This window comes from Boleophthalmus pectinirostris, unplaced genomic scaffold, assembly GCF_026225935.1.
Source record: "Boleophthalmus pectinirostris isolate CB_2022bp ecotype Guang Dong unplaced genomic scaffold, ASM2622593v1 HiC_scaffold_13, whole genome shotgun sequence".
Classification (NCBI taxonomy): Eukaryota; Metazoa; Chordata; class Actinopteri; order Gobiiformes; family Gobiidae; genus Boleophthalmus; species Boleophthalmus pectinirostris.
Window position 1 is genome coordinate 30,295,894 of NW_026571036.1, and position 23,909 is coordinate 30,319,802.

General features: G+C 37.9%; 1 protein-coding gene across 2 annotated transcripts; it reads right to left on the minus strand.

Moving 5' to 3' along the window:
* Positions 1-964: 964 nt before the first annotated feature.
* naa30 (N-alpha-acetyltransferase 30, NatC catalytic subunit) lies at positions 965-17,235 on the minus strand. 2 transcript variants are annotated; one of them, XM_020933723.2, is made up of 4 exons: positions 16,258-17,235; positions 12,876-12,999; positions 12,092-12,147; positions 965-9,770 (listed from the first exon to the last, which is right to left on the minus strand). In XM_020933723.2, the coding sequence occupies exons 1-4, from the start codon at positions 17,059-17,061 to the stop codon at positions 9,633-9,635; spliced, it is 1,122 nt and encodes a 373-aa protein (XP_020789382.1). In that variant the 5' UTR covers positions 17,062-17,235; the 3' UTR covers positions 965-9,632. The 2 variants fall into 2 exon arrangements, with proteins under 2 accessions (XP_020789382.1, XP_055005307.1); XM_055149332.1 differs by lacking the exon at positions 965-9,770 and adding an exon at positions 9,928-11,377.
* Positions 17,236-23,909: the final 6,674 nt, after the last annotated feature.

Consider the following 23,909-nt stretch of genomic DNA (forward strand, 5'->3'; position numbering starts at 1 on the left):
TGGTAGATAGCCTGCAAGCTGCTTGTCTGGAGATGTTACAGTATGGCTTTAAACACAGTATCACCATGGAGACAAGTATGTGACATTGACAAACCAAGGTATGTCACAGAAAGAATGCATGTTTTTCCACATTATTTTTAGGAATAAAAACACAATAAATCAATTAAAATAAAAGATTAAGTTTAATGCCATATTGTGGGACATTTTAGACAAAGCAATAACTTCTCCTTGAAGACAAGCCAGTGGTGTAAAAGTTACACAGAGCATTTTTAAATTGAAGGTGAGTAGAACGCACATACCTGTGCACAGTTGACCCTTTGGTGGTATTTGAACAGTCCTGGAAAGAAATGTCTCAATTTTATTTTCTCACAGTCTTTGAGTTTTATCTGGGTTAGATTTGAGAGACTGAACTCACATTGGGCTCGTATCATGAACAAACTTTGTCCAATCCTTTATGTGTAATGTGGGCTCACCGGCCTCAGCTAACGCAATAAAACTGTTCAAAAAGTGTCAGTGAAATAGTGCAGTGGTTTTCAAACTTCTAACCAGAATATGGACTAACCCAGACTCAACCAGGGCTCTCATTTATAAAGGTAAAGGGTAGCTTTTAACCTGAAAACTACCACTTCATGACATCATAAGGTGGAACAGAGCATTTTGAGCTTTGATGAAGGATTACTCAAACGTGTGAATGAAACGAAACAAGATTATAACATGTCTTAAACCTCACAAGAGTCAGTTTAGAGTAATATGGGACCTATATGTTTCACTTTAAGAAAGAATTTCACGTAACGTTTTATAAATGAGACCCCTGGACCAAGATTTTATGGAGGAGTTTGCACACTATTGCAATATTTTCTAATGTCTTTCTTTGTAGATAAAATGTGATTCAATAAACACTTTTTCTGTCCTTATTCACTCTGAGACAGTGTGAAATGTTTGAATAAAAACAAAGGACCACAAGTTACAGCATTAAAAAAAATCAAATAATTTATTTCTGTGTTCTTTTTCCACATTAAATAAAAACTATGGGACAATTCCAAATCAAAATTCATAAAATGGGACCATGGCAAGATATAGGGAATTTCTTGGAGGAACAAAAATTATACATGTGAAAAAATAAAAATAAAACTATAGCTCACTCCTTTACCACAGGGATGGATGGTATACACTGTAAAAAATAACATCTGGATAAGTTAAAAGATTTGAATTCACAATATTGATTAATTTGAGTTGGCATACATTTTTTAATGTTACCGATTTAATAAAGCTGCATTGACAGTATTTCTGACAGGCCTCGATATTATAATTTTATAACTGTTATCTTTATATGCCAGGTAGTGGGATGGATGTTTTTAGGTTAAATAAGAGCAATTTAGTTCAGTTTTTATTTCTTATTTTTCCTGGTTTGGGATGTTAAAATAGCTTAGTGCAATTTACAATTTCATTTCACAATTTAGGTCCATAAATCTAAACTAATAAAAACTACTCAAATGAAGATCTTTATATTTTACAGTGTTGGTTTTAGCAGCGTTGATCACAAGTTATTGGTAGTTTACATAGAGCCCTTTGTTCATTTATTTTAATAGAGCACCTAGAATGGCAAGTTACTATAGTTTACATCAAAACAGTACGCCATTAATTCAAAATATTAATCTGGATTTGAGTAGTTTTGCATAGTTTAAATGCATTTATTTATTATTTGACTTGAGTTTTTTAGTTCAGGAAAAACTTTTTACTTAATAGAGTTGGCTGTAATGTAAAAACAATTCAAGATACTGTATTTTCTGGACATTTTAAAAAGGTATTATTGTTGGAGGAGCACCATATTGTTGCTAAGCAACAGCTGTAGGAAACAAAGAGTTGAATCCAATTAGAGATGAAACTGACAATCTTACGCAGTCATTTTGCTGTCCTGGTTCAGAATTAGATATAAAATCAGGGCTGTTAACCAACGTCAATTGAATAAATATATAAATATACCTAACTAAGTGAAATTTTAACAAACCGAGATATATTTTTTACAGTGTATGGGTAAAATAAAAATTGAAGATGGCCGACCAAAGTAAAACCAAAAAAATAAAATAAAAAAATCTGGTATGATTCAAATATTTACGGGTCTTGTCAGTCTTTTGTATGTCCTCTTTCTGAATGGGTTTAAGTAGCACAGAAATGTATAAAAACCAATCAAACAAATACCCCATCCCAAACAATGATTAACAAAAACATGGTATCAACAACATTCGAAGGACTAAAGAAATAACATGGGATTTCACGTAGGGGCAGATTGTTGTCCAAAAAATGCACAGACAATTTGAGAATGTGGGGGTTTTGTAAACATCTTCAGCCCTCTATTCTGTCAAATGTAACATGCATCGTCATTTTAATGTCCAGAAATCTTAACTTTTAGACATTTTTGTTTAAAGTTGCATTGTGTAATGTTTTGGTTGGAGGGCCGTCACCAGTTGGTTTCTATTAATATGTCATTGCTCTGCCTGGAATGTTCCACAGTATGACTTTAAACAGCTCTACCTTACATTTATTCAATTACAGGTGGTTTTAAAGCTCAAAAATACCTAAAAAAATCCAAACAGATATTCTTACTGAGCGGGATCTCCTCTCCACGTATCTGACCTCTAACTTGGTCTGGTTTGGTCTCCATGAACGTAGAAATGTTTAATATCATACTGTGAAGCATTCCAGACAAAGCCAAGATAAAGACATCTCCAGAGAGACAGACCCTCTGCCAGAAAAGTTACACAATGCACCTTTAAATGGATTACTACACCAAAAGGCAGTATCTTATAGCTCCAGCACCCTGCACTGATATTGGCAATTACTTAGAAATTAAATTCTTATATTTTGTTAATTTTTAATGATCTTAGTTAGAAATGGGAGCAAAAAATTACTGGAGGAGAACGCGAGTTAAAAGGTCTTAAGCGTTACCAAGGATACCGATATTTAAAAGAGAGTACTGCATTTAAAACTATAACATTAGAACACTGTGGAAAGATATAACTTATTTCAACAGTTCAGTTCATTAATATTTTGTGATTAATTTTGATTTTGTATTGTATTATACCTGTAAAATAAATGAATACAAAATAAAGGGTTACTCTGAGAAATTATCAGTGATAGTTGTAATGTTGTTTGCTACTTTGATCACTTTGCTGAATTGCAAGTCCCATTGTCTTTTCCTACATTCAACACCTAACATCATGGATACACAACTGTTGTTTTCTTGGACCACATTACTCCACAAAACCAGGTGTAACCCAGGTCTAAACCAGGTGTAACCCAGGTCTAAATCAGGTCTAAACCAGCTTTGATAGATACATCACTGCACTCCACTGCAGACTGGGAACACCACAAGAACTAACAAGGCTAAACCAGGTCTAATCCAGGACTAAAACAAGTCTAAACCAGGTCTAAATCAGGTCTAACCTTGGTCTAATCCAGGTTTACAGCACCTCTGAGAAATGTTACTGACTGCGGACAGGGAACACCCCACAACAACTGTATTAAACCAGGACTTAAAACAGCATTAAACTGGGCCTGGGTTAGTCCAGGTCTAACTTGGAACTAAACCAGGTCTAAACTAGGTCTAAACTAGGTCTAATCTAGGTCTAAAGACAGGTCTAAGACAGGTCTAAACCAGGTCTAAACCAGGTCTACAGCACCTCTGAGAAATATTACTGACTGCGGACAGGGAACACCCCGCACAACTGTATTAAACCAGGACTTAAACCAGCACTAAACCGGGCCTGGGTTAGTCCAGGTCTAACCAGACTAAATCGGGTCTAAACTAGGTCTAAACCAGGCCTAAACCAGCTCTAACCTTGGTCAAAAGCACCTCTGAGAGCTACAAAACCACTTTAGACTGAGACTAAACCAGGTCCTAAGTATCTCTGAGACATATTGTTCACTGCAGACCAGGAACTGAATAAAGACCAGACCAGTACTAAACCAGGTCTAACCCAGGACTAGACCAGGGTTTAAGCACTTCTGATCCATACTATACCATTGCTAGCTCTTAACTCACTTTCACATTCTTACACTTACCCATTTTCTTGCTTTAAAAACTCAAACTCTGCAAAAAATATATTGGATCTGAGTTTTGAATTATTTAGAATCAGACCAAGAATATTTGACTAGTTTGAAAATATCTCTGCCAAGTTTCAATGCATTTCTTCATAATTTCAAAGCACATCCTGCCAATGAAGTAAGAAAATACATCCAAATGAGACCATCTGTGCTTCATTTATAAGCAAATCAGCCCTGAATTGAACTGTTGAAATAACTCTCCACAATATTCTCACTCAATATGGTGTATTTGTCCAGTTGCATAAAAATAAATAGCATTTGATCAAGCTCAATTCACAGAAAATTAGCTCTTTCCTTGTCTCAAATTCCACCCATATATTGTAGTCTACTGCGGTGTGTGCATGCCCATACATCCATACAGTGCCCAACCATTCATATTAGCACCCTTACAAATATTTGCAAAGACGGTCAACGAGAGCATTATGTAACTTTTCTGGTGTCTCCATGGAGATATTATTGCACAATTTACTCAAATATATGATCATAAATGCAATTCTAAAAGTGAGCAAACCCAGAATTTTGTGTTTTTGGTAGAACTAGATGCCAAAAAACTAGAATTATCCCAAATTTTCACATTAAAAAGTTTAAATTAAAAAGTTTTCTGATGGTGTCTCCATGGAGATATTATCGCTTTGCCTGGAATGTTCCACAAAATGGCCAAACTTCTATCTCCATGGAGACAAGCCAAGTTACACCAGGCTACAAGTTCAGATCTAGATTTTCAAGGTATTTTGGAAAACTTGATTTGACTGAATAAATGCAATATATATACAGTAGGTTTAATGCCATATTGTGGAACACTCCAGGCAAAGGTATAATAATCATCTCCATGGAGACAAGCAAGGTCAGACTCTCTAGAAGAAAAGTTACACATTGTTCTCGGTTAACTCAAAAACATGATCATAAATGGAACTGTAATAGTGATGTTGGCAAACCTAGAAAGTCACACAGTTAAATATAGGAGAGATTTTGAGTTTTTGGTACAAATAGATACTAAAAAACAGGAATTTTTCACATTGCAAAAATTAAAATAGTCTGAAATGAATTGCATGTTATCACGGGCACCAATATTAGTGGAGGGCACCTACATTTTCTGGTTGGAGTCGAAATGATGTAAAGTAAAAATAGAAACACATGGTCTAAAATAAAAGGTCCACACACATTCACTCACACACAAACTGCAATCCTATAAGTGCATCTGTCCTTTGTTCATTTAAGCATTGCAAAAAATGACATCTACATGAGTTATAATTACTTGAATTCAGAATATGAAATTATTAATATTAACTTAAAGGTCCTGTATTATGCTATTTTATGCATTTTCTGATCTATGTTGTGTTTCCTCATCACAAACCGACCTGGAGATGTGTTTTGGTTCACTCACGCATGTTTAACACACAAATTATGCATATTTAGGCTGAGTTCTTGTGTTTTTAAACACCGTCTCTGGAATCATTTAGATCATTTCAGACCTGCAATTGGCCATCTCGTAGGTTAACTTTAAAACTACTGCTTCATGACATCATAAGGTGGAACACAGCATTTTGAGGTTTAGAGATGTAAACATGTGTGAATGAAACAAAACACAACTCCAGGTATTTGAGGAGGTGACAGCATTATAACATGATTTCAAGTTCACAATAGTCAATTTTATGTAATATAGAACCTTTAAAATAGAACAGTAATGGCTTATGGATTGATGTCAGAGCTGACCAATGCAAATTACCATTGTGCTCTTAGGCATGACTCCTCACCCACCACTGAAGTTAGATCACAGGGGCTTTTGTTGGCACAGATTGGAAGCCACATTGCTGTCAGTGCGTCCCAGGGCAGTTGTGACTACATCCATAGCCTATCATCAAGTGAATGTAATGTAAAGCTGGATATCTGGAAGGGCGCTATACTATTTTAAAGCCATAGCAAAATAAATTTTAAAGACAACAAGTCAAATAATCTAAAAATTATGCAAAAATCTATATTCTGAATGCAAGTAAGTTAAAGCTCCTATATTACGCAAAACTGACTCTTGTGAGCTTTTAGCCATGCTAGGACATTGTTAACTTATCAAAAACATACCTGGAGTTGTGTTTTGTTTCATTTGCGTAATCCTGCATAGTTGTCTTTCTAAACCTTCACAGTTCAAAATCATTATGCAGTATTTTTCAAGTAACAGCTACCTTTTAACTTTTGTTCAGCAGAGAAGAGCAATTCCATATCTGAAATTATTCAAATGATTCTAGTGAAGGTGTTTGGAGTTTAAAAACACAGTGGAGCACTTCCTGTATTACCACATGACAAATTGTTTTCTGTTTGAGAGAAGAACTAAGTCTAAAAATGAAAATGAAACAAAACACAACTGCAAATATGTTTTTGATGAAGAAACAACATTATAACAACTTTTAAAAAAGTAGCGTAATATAGGCTCTTTAAGATAATGTAGATATCTTTTTTGCAGAGTGAGAGAACGTAGTAACTTGTGATAGTTAGTGTATCTCTGGGAGCATCTGTTCTCAAAATGTTGGCAAGATTGTTGAAGTGCATTGATGGTTCAGCTGTGACACATCAAATTCAGAAAAATAGAAGTGAAAAAATTATAATTGCCAAAGGTACACTGCAAAATCTGAATAAGTTGCGTTCATGTTTAGATCTGGAGGACAGGTCAGAATCCTATGGTGGAAGTTGCCGTTTAAGTGTCAGATTACAGATTTGTTGACCTGGTTTATGGTTCATATCTCTGTGATCACTGGGCCACTGGGCAGATTTATAGGAAAACCTTTGCGATCATATTTCTTATAGTGAATCTCCATCTGAACTTATGACCTAACACAATTTTAGTGTGAACGCAACCTATTATTTAAATTACTAGAATCCAGAATGTCAAATTTAAATAGTTGGGACTGTTTAAGAAGAATTTGGTTTTTGCACCTACATGAAGCCAATCATTTAAAGGTCTTATATATTACGCAAAACTGACTCTTGTGAGCTTTAAGACACTATAATGTTGTTACCTCATCAAAAACATATGTAAAGTTGTGTTTTGATTCATTCACACCCTTTATTATGAGTCTGTCTACATCTCCAAAGCTCAAAATGCTCTGTTCCAACTTGTGATGTCATCAAGCTGTAGTTTTCAACATAACAGCTTTTTGCTTTTGTCATAGGACAGAAATAATCCAAATGATTCAAGTGAAGATGTATGGAGTTTAAAATCTCACTTCCTGTCTAACACAAGGTGGAACAGAATGTTTTCAGTCTGAAAGAAGAATTCAGCCTAAATATACAGGATTTCCGTATTTTGTTCATGTTTTTGATGAGGAAGCAACATTATATAGATATAGATTTAATATGTAATAAATAAATACGTAATATGTACCCTTTAAAATAAAACAAGATCTCTTTTCTTACTGATCTTGAAACTTATGAAAAAAGCCATGCAACAAGCCCAGCAATCTAAGTCTTGTTAGTAAATATATCTACTCAAAATAAGACAAAATTCTGAATAAAAGTAATTTAAACTCAAAGTTCAGTTTTTGCAGTGTTATAGTTAATTTTATCAGGTATCCAGCATGAAGAGTCTGTGCTGATGGAGTGGCACTTTTACTGAGAGTTAAACTCAAAATGGCGGACACGACCACACCAACTTTGGCAACGGTCTTTCTCATTATAGATCATTTAGCAGCAGGTGGCAGTGCAATATGGGAAGAATGGGAAACTCCTGTGAAAATACAGGGATGAAACCTACACTTTTTAGATTTTAAAAGGTGCACTGTGCAACTTTTCTGGTGGAGGGACTTGCTTATCGCTACGGAGGTGTTATTGCTTGACCTGAGATGTTCCATGGTATGACTTTAAACATATCCATCTAGCATTTATTCATTACGGGTGTTTCTATTGCTCAAAATACAACAATTTGTTCTGTGAATAGGGTTCCACAGATCTGAATTGTAATGTAGCGTTGTGTTGTATCCTGCTTGTCTCCCTCGTAATAAATACAGCTTTAAGCTATACTGTGGAACATTCTAGACAAAGCAATACAATTTCCATGGAGACAAGCAGTAGAAATGTTACACAGTGCATCTTGTTTTAAATTAGTGAAAAATACAAAAGGGGACATATTATGCGTGATTGTAGCTTTTTATTATAACTTAGAATAACGTATTGAAACCAGGTTCCATTACAGCATTCTTTCTTTGCATTTGTTTGAGTTAACTGTCTGGCGCCGTCTGATGGCAACAGTGGGAAGTGAGACATTTTGAACAGACAGATTAGCAGCATGGCTATTGTCAGTGATGCTAACAGATAGATGCGATGTAGTGGATACAGTTGAAGTGTGAGGGTGTATGAACTTTAAAAACATGGAGGAGCTATTCTTGGTTTCAACTGCCCACGTAGAGAGTTGAAACAATGTGATCTGTTTGGGAGAAAATCTCACCAAACAAGTTTTTGTTAAAGGTGCAATGTGTAACTTTTGGAATGGAGAACTTCTGCCATCTGCTTTCTGTTATTGCTTTGTTGAGAATGTTCCGCAGTATGGCATTAAACAGACCAAGTTCTAGGTCAGATCTGTAGAAATGTGACACTTCTCACAATAACAACATATGATTTGGAAGGCAATAAAATAAACTTGTAATAAAATAAATGCTTACGCCATACTGCAGAACATTCCTGACGACGCAATAAGATCTCCATTGAGACGAGGAAGTGGCCAGAAAAGTTACGCCATGTACCTTTAACATGTGTGAATCAAACAAAAGACTACTCCAGCCTTGTTTATTTGAGGCAACAGCATTATGGCAAGGTTAAAAACTCCAAAAATGTTTAATTTAGCATAATATGTCCCCTTTAAACTGAATTCGATAAAGGGGGAGGGTAAAATATCAGAAGTTGCACACACTCCAAACCCTTGTGTTAAAATAAACGCATGCATAAGTCCCCAGGTCAGGAGGCTGGAGACGAGATGAAAAACTTAAAAAAAAAAAAAAAAAAAAAATCACAATGGGGTTAAGACGAAATCACACAAACACCTGTCTTTACCCACAGTGAACCCAACCAAGTACTCACACAGAACAAACCAGGCCATATCAACGTGCAGTCATAGCAACGCTTCTCCAAATCTCCGCCAAACTTTTACAAGGTTAAAAAAAAAAGAAAAATAAACTCCACAAATGTTTTTTTTCCATCTGGCGTTTCGGTTTAGAACTGCCCACTCTTCCACCTTAGAAACTTTGAATGCTGTTTTTTTTTAGTCCCGTGTTGTTTTGATGCATGTTTTGGTGTTGTAGATGCCCTCTCCGGTTCCATGTCTCGCTTCCAGGTCAAAAAAGCGGCCATGTTGGTAAGTCCAACGTTTTTGAACTGCGTGCTCTGAGTAAAGACCAGTCCCATTTTTGCTTCAAGAACACTGGTTTGGAGTCCGAGGAAGGTACAGGGCGTGTCAATGCAAGCCTATGTGCGTATCTGGTACACAGGCGTTGATGGTAAGTTTAGTTGAAAGTATCTGAAGGGAGTATGTAGCTTCTAGAGTCTCTTTAGCGTAGCCACAATTTGAGCCGGAGCGCATCCACTCCATTCAGGTAATATCTGAAGAGCCGCTTATCTCTGACAAAGCCCAAGTTCTCATACAGCTTCAGCGCCGATTTGTTGGTTATTTCTGTCTCCAATACGACCTGGAAAAACAGAAATTTCAATTAAAGGTCATATATTACACAAAATTGACTCTCGAGAGCTTTAAGCCATAATAGAATGTTGTTCTCTCTTCAAAAACATGCATAGAGTTGTGTTTTGGTTCATTCACACATTTGAGTAATCCTGGTTTATGCTCTGTTCCACTTTGTGATGTCATGAAGTGGTAGTTTTCATGTTAACAGCTACATTTTACCATTTGTGAAGTAGAGATTGGCAATTCTGGGGCTGAAATCATTCAAATGATTCTAATAAAAGTGTATGGAGTTTAAAAACAAAATGGAGCACCTCCTATACCACCTGACATCACAAAGTGTGTTTAGTTTGACAGAACTCAGCCTAAATGCAGGGTTTATGGGTTAAAACCTGTGTGAATAAAGCAAAACACAACTCCAGATATATTTTTGATGAGGAAACAACATTAGAACGTAGATCAGAAAATAAAATAATACAGGCCCTTTAAAGAAACTATGTGCAAGATTTTGACTTTCAAATGAGGGTATTACGTTTCTACAGAGTATTAACAGCATTTATATCACCATATTACCTACTTACAGAAAATGCTTTATTTGCCAAAAACTGCATACTGTATTAACATGTTTAATGAGTTCGTTTCATTTTTGAGTCTCTCCCTTCAGAGCATCACTCCCCCTTCAGAGCGTCACTCCCCCTTCAGAGCGTCACTCCCCCTTCAGAGTGTTACCACAATGCAATCAGCGTGGATCCCACTAATGAAACCACCGCACATTGCATCAGGTTTGTGAAGTTGTAGTGAACTGTTTTATATCTTGCTTTTGTGTATTTATGGAAAATTGTTGTGCGGGAGCATGGGTGACGTAGGATTTGTGGGCTGAGCTTTAGATAGGATCACACTGCTTACTGCTTACTGTAAAGAGGGTTTGAATAGGGCTCAAAAGAGATCACTAAATTATTCAAACATGCATGGATGACATGATGAAAACCTCAGGCATGTTTTTGGTGAGGGAACAATATTACAACATGACAGAAAGCTCCAAAAAGTCTATTTTGCATAAACTGCATAAACATGACCCATCTGTGTCCCCAGACACGAAGTAAACATGTTCAAGTCAAATATAGCTTTTACTGACAACAATTGTAATGCTGATTGATTCTTAATTACAAAAACATTGGACATGATGGACAAGCTGTTATGTTTTAATTTGGTGTTCTGGTTTTCAAGATGATTATCCAAACAGAAAGCAGAACATCCAGTTGATTTAACCCTAACCTCTCATGCTTTCATATTAGTCTACTTTCAGGATAAAAAGTTACATGCTGTGTCTTTAATGCAATATTGTGGGGAGGTCTGTGATTATAAACCGTATTGTTTAATAAAAGTTATTCTTCATACTAGCAACACATTCTCCATTAGTCTTCTACATAACATAATAATGAGATTTCGATATTGTGATAAAATATTTACTTGTGTAGATCTCAGCCTGGCAGTCAGTCATTTTCATTTGTTTCCACATTTTGGGACTTCCACAGACACAGCACAAACACTGGTGCAATATGACAGAAATAGCTGCGAGGTTTGCTGAGGCACACAGGATGTATCAGCAGCACCACACTTTAGTTTAAATAAGAGGAAAGGGAGAAGGGAATGGGAGAAGTTATGTGTAAAAAATAAAGTTAGACGGATATATTAGACTGATATTTGCACTTTTAAGCATATCGGCTATCGGCATTAAGAATATATACATAAAGTATAGAACACTTAAGTCCAAAGAGGGTACTGCAAAAGCAAGGTTGTGGGTGAGTTTGTATCCAATTCAAATTACATTATTCAAGGCAAATTTCCAAAATGACCCTACATATCGACTCGTGAACCGCACTGGTTATGGGAAAACGCATATGAGTCGATTTCTAATAAAAATATATAAATCATAAGTACAAGAAGAAATAAATTAAACCAGAATTATAATTGGCAGTGGCTTAAGTTTCACCCACTAACTGAAGGGTCAATGGTCTGGATGTTGTCCAGCTCTTTCTGCCTTTGAGTCCAAGAACAAAGATCTAAATTGCAAAGTTATTATCCAACTGGACTACCTTTTATCAGGAGTTATAATAATATCTTATTATTACACAGAGACATGGTGCTAAATTTTAGTTTGAAATCAAGGACTATTTAAATAAAATACTTTTGGTTCATCTTGTCTCTCCACAATTAAGTGTTCAGGGATGTTTGATAAAGATCAGTTTACTACAGTTGTAATTCAAACCAAGGCCAAACACAATGAAGGACAGATCTGTTTCTTTAAATCTTCATAAACACTGGCCTTACCTCATCACAGTCACCCTCCACCATCGCATAGATCGCCTTTTTTACCAAATTAGTACCTGGAAGAAGAGAGACCATTTTCAGTAAAGTACAAGTACAAATATGGAGTTCATAAAAGGTAAAATAACACAGTACTATCTGAGAATCTACAAGGTAAACAAACTAAATCAATTTGAGTCCTAAAATATTAAAATCTATTTAATTTATTTTGTCTACACCAAAATCACAACAGCAGTCGCTCCACACTGCTTCACGAAAGTGTAGATTTCAGGAACAGAAAGTTTTAAAATCTAATGACATTTATAACATTATTGGGGAGTACATCAAATGCTTGTCTCCATAGAGGCTAGAATGTTTCATATGGCACTGGATGTATCTATTGAGCTTTAGGCCAAGTTACAGCTCATATCTATGGAGTGGCGACCCGGCTCACAGTAAGAATGCATGCTTTTTAATGTACTTTTGAACTATTATAACACCTGTAATGTAATAAACACAAGATAGATGTATTTAATGCCATACTACGGAGTATTCCAGGGCAAAAAAATTTATCTCTGTGAAGATGAGCAGGTGTGGACCCTCAACCAGAAAAGTTACATAGTGCATCATTAGAAGACTTAACTATATAAAATATAATGTACACTGATATGTAGCTGATATTGGACACTGCAGATAATCAATGCTTGTTACATTAAGGGGCCTATAGGACGCTAAATGGATTCTTGTGAGCTTTAAGCCATGTTAGAAAGAATTAAATATGGATGCATTAGTAGAAGACTAAACTCACCAATGCTTTTCCTTCTGTGTTTGGAGTCCACAGCTAGCATAGCGATGTAGCCACGGCGAAACATCTTTTTATGCATGTCCAGTTTACAGACAATGGCTCCGACGCACTCCTGCTCCACCATCGCCTGAACAAACACACAAACACAGTGAGAACAGGCACAGGTAAGGGAACAAGTAAGCCTGTCATGATAAATACGGTAGCGACTTATTGGGATGTAACGGTATCCAAATCTCTCTGTATGATATTTTCACAATATACATCTTATGGTACGATATTTGCTGCAGTATAACAGAATTATGAATATGTGACTTTAACCTTTTACATTTTCTTGACAATACTTTGGTTCTGTCATAATCCAAAGAACTAAGATTCAGAAGTGCTCAATAATAATAGTTATTTCTTCACGTAGTCTACACTGCAAGGAGCAAAGGATCGTGGTATATGTAGTATCCTCTATTTTTTTTTTTTAGCAAATGTTGCACCGTAACAATTAATTTAAGCAAAGAAACTTGTCCTTCGATATATTGTGGTGGCCCATGATATTACTGTGAGACTAGGGCTGGGCGATATGGATCAAAAAATATATCTCGATATATTTTGCTATATCTCGATATACGATATATATCTCGATATCTGTACAGGAAAAAATAACCCCCTAAAACGGAAAACTGCAAAAACAAATATGCCAAATTCCACAAGGTCCTTTTTAAAAAAATTAAAGTGTAAGAGGTAGGCAGTTCATATAGGAACATTTAAGATTACAAAAAACCCTAATTACATAAATAATAATTTAACTGTCAAATAAAAGAAATATAAAAGAATTATTTTATGTTATTATTATTATTATTTTTTTTTTTTGCAGCTTTGCGCAGACTTCTTTACGTTTTACAGAAACGAAACTTAAAAAGCGCATGGCTAATTTGCATAAACAGCGCACTCCACGTGCCGCTCTTGCGGTTCAACTTCTTTTGGACTAAAGGACATGACTCGGTGGAATATGAGGATGTGCTGCTGATGGTTTTGTCTGCAAATGGTGGAAAAGTTTCGTGGCGCTAGAAGCTTTTCACTGGCACCAACTTTCGACGTTCACGGCGATAGTGACGAGTGAATGAGACACGAGCGAACAAAATCAGGGAAGCGGCGGCGCGCGGGCGACGACAGAGAAGACAAACAAGCAAAGCGGCGAAATCAAAATTGAATATAAGCATTATATCGATATATACGATATGTCAGAATTCATATCGAGTTTTTAAAAAATCTCGATATATTAAAAATAACGAGATATCGCCCACCCCTATGTGAGACTTTTGACAATACGAGATCACGATATTTCGGTTATTGTTACATCCCTAGTGACTGATAGTTCAATACATGACAGATGGAACAATACTTTTTGGGGGTCAATATTTATCATGAAGACTTTTTATTTTGTACTAGTGGGAAAATGTTGGTTCTTTTTCCATACAGGGTTGAATTATGAACTTTTATGGCTAATTATAGATTCAAACTAATTACTTAAGTGTTGTATTCTGTTATTTATTTATTGCAGCTTGTGTTTTTTAACAATATTGTACATTAAGAATACTTTTTGGAGGTAATTCTGCTTTATGGTTTGGTTTCAGTATTATCATTTATTGTCTATAAATATATCACACTTCAAAATTTGTTATCGTGACAGGCCTATAACTAAGTATTCTAAAAGTCAAACAGATCAATGAATTCAGGATGGCTGGTCAATCAATCCTAGTTGTTACTTTGCTGTCTCATCACGCTGTGGGTATTCTTCATGTACGTCTGTGGCGGAATGTTCAGCAGTTATAGTGACACAATGCACACATTAGCCAAAAATGTTTAAAGATAAACTCTGAAAACTCAAGAACTGGATTTAGACAGCACATTTTCAGGAGCCTGTGATCAATACGAGTGTTCATGGTCCTGTTTAGGAGTTTGATTTTCAACAACAAGGTGAGAGTGACTAAGTGAAAAACTATTGACTAATCCAAGCTAGCTGGTCATTGTTATTTGTCTGGCAGACTTGTTTAACAGCCCATATCAATTCACCTGTTGTAGTTCCAACTAAGGCACCTGTTTTTGGTCAGACTGAGTTAAAGTAAAACTCAGATTAAAGTCCAAGTTAGTTTTAGACAGAGTAATGCCTTGGTTAGCATGAAGAGCGATATATTGCTGTAAAAATATAGGCAATATTCAAACAAAACCATAAAGCAGTAAAAATTACTCTAAATGTACAAGAATTTTAAGATGCAATAAATAAATAAATAGCAGAAGGCAGTACTTAAGTAATTAGTTTGTGTAATTTTAGGTCAACTTTCTACAGCCCTATAGTGCACAGAAAAAGTCTCTGTGATAAATGTGGACCCCCCCCCAAACGTATAGTTCTATCTGTCAATGTGTACTGAACGATAACTCGATATAGTAATTATTATGACAGGCCTAGGGGGAGTGGCATTGACGCGAGCTGTAAAAAAATGTAGTATCTCTATGATCTGACCAAACATCAGACCCAAACTCACAAGTCACAAGATGCACACTATGTGTACATAGGAGTAGAGTCTTCACATGTAAAACGGAAGATTAAAACACTTCAAAATTTCAAAAACCTTTATAATGCTCAAAAAAAAAAAAAAGTACTGTTCAACTAAATAAAAGGCTAAGCCCCAGACAGACCCATAGACACAGAGACCCAGAACTAACCATCCATCTGAACTAATGCAAAGTATATGAACAGGGAGAAGATGTGAAGTCCACTGAAAAAATCCCAAACCATGGATCAAACTTGGGACTCTCTTGCTGCACACTATTTCACAAACTCATTCACAGTGTGGTGGTGAGGGTAAAGGTTATTTCACTGCCTTATCTGAGATGCATATTGCCACAAAAGCTCCATGTTGGTTCTCTTTTTGACATCCAGCAGTGACCCTGACCAGCCTGTTCAGCTGCTCTGATGACCTCTGACCTCATTGCCTGACATTTCAACTGTCACGTGCTCCAGACAAACAGGAAGTGGCATGTGTACAGCTCTTTTGAGTTTTTCAGGAATAAACAAGAAAAGGAAGGACGTTCTCATGAACAGAAAGGATAACTTTATAGACGACAGGGAAACGCGTGAAGGCCATTTAGAGAATAGAAAAACACAAATCATCTTCCTCCTGTCATGTCAGCAAACACTCTTACAACAACCTTCAGATTTATCTAATGAAACGTGGGCGAAACCTGCCTGAAGGGATTCACATAAGGAGGAATCTCAAGAGTCACACCCAGTGCTTTAACAGGCGCAGAGAAAAGACAGGGAGCTCTACGACACTGATACATGGACATGTTTATTATCATTGGACAGATGTCCACAGAGCTGTCATGTACTCACCAGGAAGCAGAGCTGCGGCCAGTTGTGGATGAAGTACCTGTAGGTGTAAATGGAGTAAGGCTCGGATAAGTCCTTGGTGATGAGCCGCATGATCCACGGCATCTGTAGCTCAGACTCGTAGCGCACATAGCGGATGCCGTGGTCCTCCGGTTCGGTCGGTACCGGAGAGGAGAGGTGCAGGCGGGCCAGCTCTGCGGCGGGCGGCTCCTCTGCGGCTGTCCCCGCAGAGTCCCGCAGAGGACCGGGGGACTGCGGGTGTTCAGACGCCTGTGCCTGCTCCTCCAGGGGCTGGCTCGGGGACTCCTCAGTTCTAGTAAAAGCCGGTATCCCGTTCATGCTATTGTTAACTAGCGGAGACTGGCTGCCGTTTTTGGATAAAGGGCTGTGGCCTTCGTGTTGGCAGTGCTCACTACTGTTCCTGATGCCCGTGTAGGGCTCGGGGCTGCCGCTGTCACCGTTGTCCGCGATCGTTCTGGGATTGTCGGGCCGGTTGTCCGTGTGCGGGTCGTCGCCATGCTCTGTGGGACTGGCCAAGCCGTTCAGCTGCTGCTCTCGGCTTTGCATTGGAAGGTGCAGTGCGGGGCTAGCTCGGGCTAGCATATTTTTCTGCTTTTTCTTCGCAGTCTTCTTGACGTCGGTGACCGACAGCGGTCTGTTTCCTGTGTCGGGCACACAGTCCGAGAGATGGCAGGCCGGTTCTCCGTCTCCTCTGCCCAGCTCGGAGTCCCCAGCCCCGGGGAAAGGAGCAGCTTGAGCCGGGGACGAAGGCACAGCGCTACTAGGCCCAGGCGGCACTGTGGCCATCCCACCGCATTAAGGGCGAGATTCGCGCTTGAAACACGGCAAACGTAGTGTCATCCACAGTGCCGACAGACGAACGAATAAAATAAATGTTATTTGACCGAGTATTGTAAAAATCCTACAGTTGTTGAGGCAATAACGTGCTCGGTGGCGTTAGTCGCTGCTTTCTCCTCGATTTCCCCGCTGCCGTAAAGTACTGTCGCGACTGTCGCCATTGCAACAGCAGGCAGGTACATTTTACGACAGTGCGTAAAGTGTGACACGGCTGTCATCTGCACTTTTGTTTATTTTCAGCTTTGTTTCTACAATATTTTATTATGTCAATCACGGGAACCAAAAAATAAGGATTAGGAGTGACTTTAAACATGGAATATACAATAATTCCACAAGGAAAGTGTGAATGTCACAGTGTCCAGTAGTTTAGTCTTCTATCACTAGATGGCGCAGAGCCATAATTTAATTCAGCTGTTTTTTCAATGTCACTATTTCACCACAAGATGTCACCCACAGATTGAATAAGGTCACCTATTCTACACCGGCATCCTTTCTACTGTTAGACTTTTTTTTTTTTTTTTTTTTTTTTGCATCAGACTCAGCTAACCCACTGTATTGATTAACAAGGAGTGTTTCCCATTTGCCCATAAACACAGGAATCTGTTATACCCCCCCCAGACTAAAATTCTCCTGGATTATAGACATAACGAAATCAAGACAACTGAGGCTATACCTAAATTGACATTTATAGGCTTACTTCCACAAACTGGATGAGATAAAATAATAACTATGTAAAAATGATTTGTACCACATAGTCAGAATGAAAGCTATGGAAAACAATGACCATAACTGTATTACACAGGCCCATATTATGCATTTTTTTGCTCTATGATATAATATTGTTTCCTCATCAGAAACATGCTAGGAGTTTTGTTTTGTTGTCAATCACACAAGCAAATCCTGCAGAGTTCTTCTTTCAAACAGAAAACACTGGTTTCCACCTTGTGATGTCATGTGGTAATACAGGAAGTGCTCCATTGTGTGTGTGTGTGTTTTTTTTTTTTTTTTTTTTTTTTTTTAACTCCATACACCTTCACTAGAATCATTTGGATAATTTCAGACCTGAAATTGCCAGTCTCTACTGAACTAAAGATAAATGGTAGCTGTTAACTTGAAAACTACAGCTACATGACATCACAAGGTGGAACAGAGACATAGATAGACTAATAATAAAGGATTACTCAAACATGTGTGAATGAAACAAAACACAACTCTGGGTCTGTTTTTGACGAGGTGACACCATTCTAACATGTCTTAAAGCTCACAAGAGTCAGTTTTGTGTAATATAAGACCTTTAATGATAAATATAACCTTCAGTACATTTGCAGTGATATTGTGAGTTAACATCCTTTCAATTGTAGGTGATATGAGTACAGCTTTGATTAGGTCACTGTTTGTCAGTGAAAAACAGCAGGTGCTCTGTGGTCCTTTAAACTGGTCCTTTAAAATTAAGCTTTTGAGGTTTGAACTGTGGAAAAAATCAGACAAAATCAGTTCCCTCTTCAAATCTCTTTCATGGCCCTATCTTCTTGAACAGGCTTCTCTTAATTACTTTCTCCATCACGGTGAGAGCCACAGAGCAGCGTTGTGCCAAAAAAGACTTGGCTGCTTCTAACCCATATTCTTATATCTTCTTTCTCAGCCTCCTGTCCTCTACCTTTCTCCCCACTTCTTGTGTTTCTTCTCCTCTCTTCTCTCTCTCCCTCCTTTTCTCTCGCTTTCTTTCTTTATTTTTGTTGCTGTCTCTCTCTCTCTCTCTCTCTCTCTCTGTCTCCCTTTCCTCCATCTCTCACCTTTTCTCCAATCTTTCTTTCTTGATTTCTTTCTTTTTATTATTTCTCTCTTTTTCTCCCCCTCTCACTCCCCCACTCTCTCTCATTCTTTCAATCTCTCTGTCTCTCTTTCTCGGTGTCTTCCCTGTTCCCTTTCCCTCCTTCCCTCTCTTTCTTTCTCTTCCTTCCCCTCTCCCTCACTCTCTCACTCTTTCTGTCTCTCTTTCTTAGTCTCTTCCTCCCTCTATATGGTCCCTCCTTCACCCCCTCTCCCTTTCTCTCTCTCCATCTCTAGGTCTCTCTCTAGTTCTCTCTCTCTCCTCTCTCCTCTCCCCCTCTCTCTCTTTCTTTCCTTTTTCCAGATTTCTGCAGGGCATCCATTGCGTCATGTGACTGGTGCTCTTGTGATTACAGCTCTTGGCACCGGGCAACGTCTAAGAGAGGAAGACCCCAAAACAACAAACACATAAAGGAGGCCAGAAGAAGAAGAAGAGGACAGTTTACTCTTAAGTATTAACAGTAGAAAGATGCTCTTCAGTGTAGTAAAGTGATATATAGGCTAACTCTTGTGAAATGTACAAAACTTGAGGTCATTTGTAAAGTAAAGTCACAAATCATTTTTACAAAAAAAAAAACCAAAAAAAACAAAAACATTTTCACAACCCATTTTTCATTCAATATTGTAACTGTCAGTTGTAGAAGTACTGAATTTTGTTATTTAAGTAAAAGTACAGATACCAGAACAAAGACATGCTCAAATAAATGTATTAGTAAAGTAAAGTGCCCATTTAAAAATGTGCAAGTAAAAAGTAAAAGTATTTTGTGCAGATTTTGAGGTATTTTAAGGCTTCAAATGTAATGATTTTGATACAGATTTGTGCAGAAACAATTGAATCAATTGTTTGGTTGTTTTTCCTGGCTGTTTTTATTTATGTATGTATTTTGTTTTCACAAACTACAAACATGTAAAAACAAAAAACAAACAAACAAAAACAAAACAAAAAAACAACTGTCTGACACAACAGTAAATAATACTTTTCAGTTCAGATAAAAAATTCTATGGAGTAGAAAGTACAGATACCTGCTCTCAGATATCGTGAAGTAAAAGTAAAAAGTATCCACTTTAAAATGTACTTAAGTACAGAACTTTACTACCTTTACTTTGTTACATTTCACCACTGGTAACTGGCTATATTAATGTGAGGTTAATACCAATAAATTCTTTCATAGTTCCAGCTTCATAAAGGAGCAATACGTCACTTTTCTGATGGTCTTCTACCTCTTTGTCTCCATGGGGATGTTATTGTTTTGCCTGGAATGTTTCACAGTGTGGCATTAAATGTATCTAACTCTATAGAGACAATCAAATAATGCCACCAGGTCAGATCTGTGTAGAAGTGAGAATGCATGTTTTTTTTTTTTTTAAGGATTTTTATCTCAATAGAATAATTTTTAATCATCATTTTTTATTTTATCAATATAGTGTAAACACAAGTCCATAATACAGTGTTATAATACAGTGTAATAATAAATGGTATTAACTTTACATCTGCTCTTATTTGTTCATTGGGGATAAATAAAGTTCTCTGATTGATATATCCAAACCTTGATCTCTCTGTAACACTGGCTCAGTCCGTGCACAGTGGAGCGTTGTTGCCGTCTAGTCCTTATAGATCTGTATTTAATGACTTTGTGTGGGTTTGTGTTGGGTAATGAGGAGCCTGAGTTTGGGGCCGAACCAGGACAAAAGCAAAGCCGGCAGGTGCTGCTCCAGAGGGGCTGTCTAGATTCCACAGTTTAGATTGAGACATGAGTGAAAGTGAAAAAAACAGTAGTGATAGACACATGTAATGTTAGGCCTACTTTGTTCAAAATATCATCATCATTTAGAATGTAATCATGACCATTTAAGCCTGGAACATGAGGTAACGTGTATATCGTCAAGTGCAGTTACACACACCTTCAAGTACAGTTAACAAAGATTCGAAATCTTCCACAATATGGCATTAAACTTATCTATCTCCATGGAGACAAGCAGGTGATGTGATGTCACCAGGCCAAGTTACACTGATACACACTGCTATCCTGGTTGGAAATATAAATGGATTTAATAAGACTATTTCATAACACATCAGTTTTGTCTTATTTTATTTTTATTTAAAGGAAATAAAAGCAGTTTTCTACACTGGTATTGGTTGATATTGAGTAATGGCAGATACTTGAAGCTATAGTATTGGAATTAGTATCAGAACTGAAAAAGCTTGTATGGTACATCTTGAAATTTTTCCCCTAAAAAGTGAATGTACTTGAGAAGTAAATAATAACATACTTGGATCAGTTTTGTCTTATTTTATTTTAGTTTAAAGGAAATAAATGCTGTTTCTACATTGGTATTGGTTGATATCAGATACCAGCAGAGACTTGAAGCTATAGTATTGGAATCTGTATGGGAACTGAACACTGAATACTATTTTCCTGAATGGAGAGGAGGAGAGGGCATCACTGGTCGGTTTGGTGGAGGGGATTTTTCGACAGGCGCCAGAGCAGCGGGAGGCACAGACAATCACCCAGCACCAGATCCACCACCACACAGGGCAAAGATGGAGGGATGAGAGAGAGGGAGGGATGAGGGGTCAGGAACACAAGGAGAAGAGAAGGACAATACTGTATATTATTATAAAGAATGTAGGGATTAGATGGAAGAGATATCGTGAAAGGGATAGTATGGCAATTGTTGTTTTGGAGATGTGTAATTATAATGTCAAGTAAATCAATAAACAACAGAAAATTACCAAAAAAAAAAAAAAAAGAAAATACTACACATTCAAGTATTTCTATCACTTTAATTTAACTTAACAAAACGGCACGGTGGTAAAATGCCTCTGTCTGAATGTTTGTGCATCCCTTGGTGAAAAAAGTTTGGTCCCCTCTGGTCTTGTGTCTACCTTCCAAACAAGGGTATCAAGTTATAGGCCTATTTTTGGTACAGACTTAATATTAATTTGTTACCATGGTGACAAAATGCTCACAAACACAGCTAGAAAAGTTTTAAGAGCAGCTGAAAATTCAAGAAAAATACAAAATTGATTTTAAAAAGCACATTTTCAGAAGCCTGTGATCAATATGAGTGTTCATGGCCATGTTTAGACGTGTTACAAATAGGAAGTGAGCATGGTGGCGCTTCCGTCTCCATTGAGTCTGGCTCCAATTGATGTTAAATTGAAAAATTGTCACCCCTCTCTCCGTAACTGCTGCAGTGAGCCTCGTAATTTTTGTCTTAAAATGTTTGTGTTAACCCACTCTACTTGATCCTGGTGTTTTTATTTCAGTATTTTGTCTGTAAATACATTTTCATTCCTAATATGGATCTCGACTTCAAATTGCTTCTATAATTAACGTCATCGATGAGCTTCATTTGACTGGACCCAAACACTATGGGTGAAATTCACTTCTTTACACAGTCTATAATAAGAAAATAACAAAATCAACATTATCAATACAATCACAATCATGATAGTGAGTTAACATCTCCAAATACCAATGTTTAAACTAAATGTTGTTTAAAATTGAATGGTTTTATATAAATATTGTGTCAAATTCCTCACTAGAATTCCTTTCACTCAAGTGTTACTTTTTGCAGTGCAGGAACCTGAACGAAGAAGAGACTGAGATGAGAAGAGCTTTTGAAAATAAGCACAAAAGCAAAGCAAAAGTGAAGATCAAGAGGAGGTGAGAAAGAAAGAGAGAAAGAGAGAGAGGAGGAGGAGAGAGAAAGCGAGATAGGAGGTATTTTGTGACTATAACAGTGTTTATCAGCGGGCCACATCGAGCCAATGAACAGTGATCCAAGTGAACCATCTGCTGTGTACAGATAAGCCTGAGAGAGAGAGAGAGCGAGGGATAGAGATGTCAGTCTGGGAGAGGGGAGGGAGAGGCAGGGAGAGGGGGTGAAGTGAGAAAGAGGAGGGAGAGAAAGAGAAGAAATATAGAGAGAGGTGGCAGGAGTGAGAGAAAAAGGAGGTAGTAGTGGAGAAAGGGAGAGAGAGGGACAGGCTGAAGGAGGGAGAGGAGGGAGAGGTGGGAGTGAGGGGGTGGGGGTGGAGAGAGAAAGAGGAGGGAGAGAAAGAGAGAGAGAGGAGAGATAGAGAGTGGGGGATTGAAGAGAGAAAGAGAGAGAGAGGGAGAGAGAAAGGAGAGATAGAGAAAAGGGGGTAGGAGAGAGAGAAAGAGGAGCTGTCAATCAGGCAGAAGGAGGGAGAGGAGGGAGAGGAGGGAGAGAGGGGGTGGAGTGAGAAAGAGGATGGAGAGAGGGAGTTGAGTGAGAAATAGAAGGGAGGGAAAAAAGAGAGAGAGAGAGAGAGTAGAGAAAGGGGTTAGAAGAGAGAGAAAGAGGAGGTAGTGGATAAAGAGAGAGAGGGACAGAGCTGTCACTCAGGCATAAGGAGGGAGAGAAGAGAGAGAGAGAGAGAGGAGAAATAGGGAGAGAAAGAGGAGGGAGAGATGGCGAGAAAGAGATAGATAAGAGATAGAGAGTGGGGGGTGAAAAAAGAAAGAGTAGGGGAGAAAGCGAGAGAACGAGAGAGAGAAAAAGAGAAGGGGCAGGAGAGAGAGAAAAAGGAGGTAGCAGTGGATAAAGAGAGAGAGGGACAGAGCTGTCAATCAGGCTGAAGAAGGGAGAGAACGGTGTGGGGAGTGGAGAGAGAAAGAAAAGGGAGAGAGAGCGAGAGAGGAGAGGTAGAGAGAGGAGATGTGAGAGAGAGAAGAGGAGATTGCAGGGGTGGAGGAGAGATGTCAGTTAGGGAGAGGGGGAGAGAGGAGAGATAGAGATGGGGAGTGAAGAGAGAAAGAGAAGGGAGAGACGGTGAGAAAGCAATAGAAGAGAAAGAGAGAATGGAGGGGTAGAAGAGAGAGAAAGTGGAGGTAGGAGGGGAAAAAAGAGAGAGAGAGAGAGAGAGAGGGATAGAGCTGTCAATCAGGAGAGAAGAAGAGAGAGAGGGGCAAGAGAGGGAGAGAAAGACCGAGAAG

Bases quoted from the DNA above. Each gene is read 5' to 3' on its own strand.
- naa30 (XM_020933723.2), bottom strand. From the start codon at position 17,061: ATGGCCACAGTGCCGCCTGGGCCTAGTAGCGCTGTGCCTTCGTCCCCG. The intron at 13,000-16,257 runs GTGAGTACATGA...GTGTTTGTTCAG, and splicing joins GGCCGCAGCTCTGCTTCCTG to GCGATGGTGGAGCAGGAGTG. The intron at 9,771-12,091 runs GTAAGGCCAGTG...CTGTTTTTCCAG, and splicing joins TGGAGGGTGACTGTGATGAG to GTCGTATTGGAGACAGAAAT.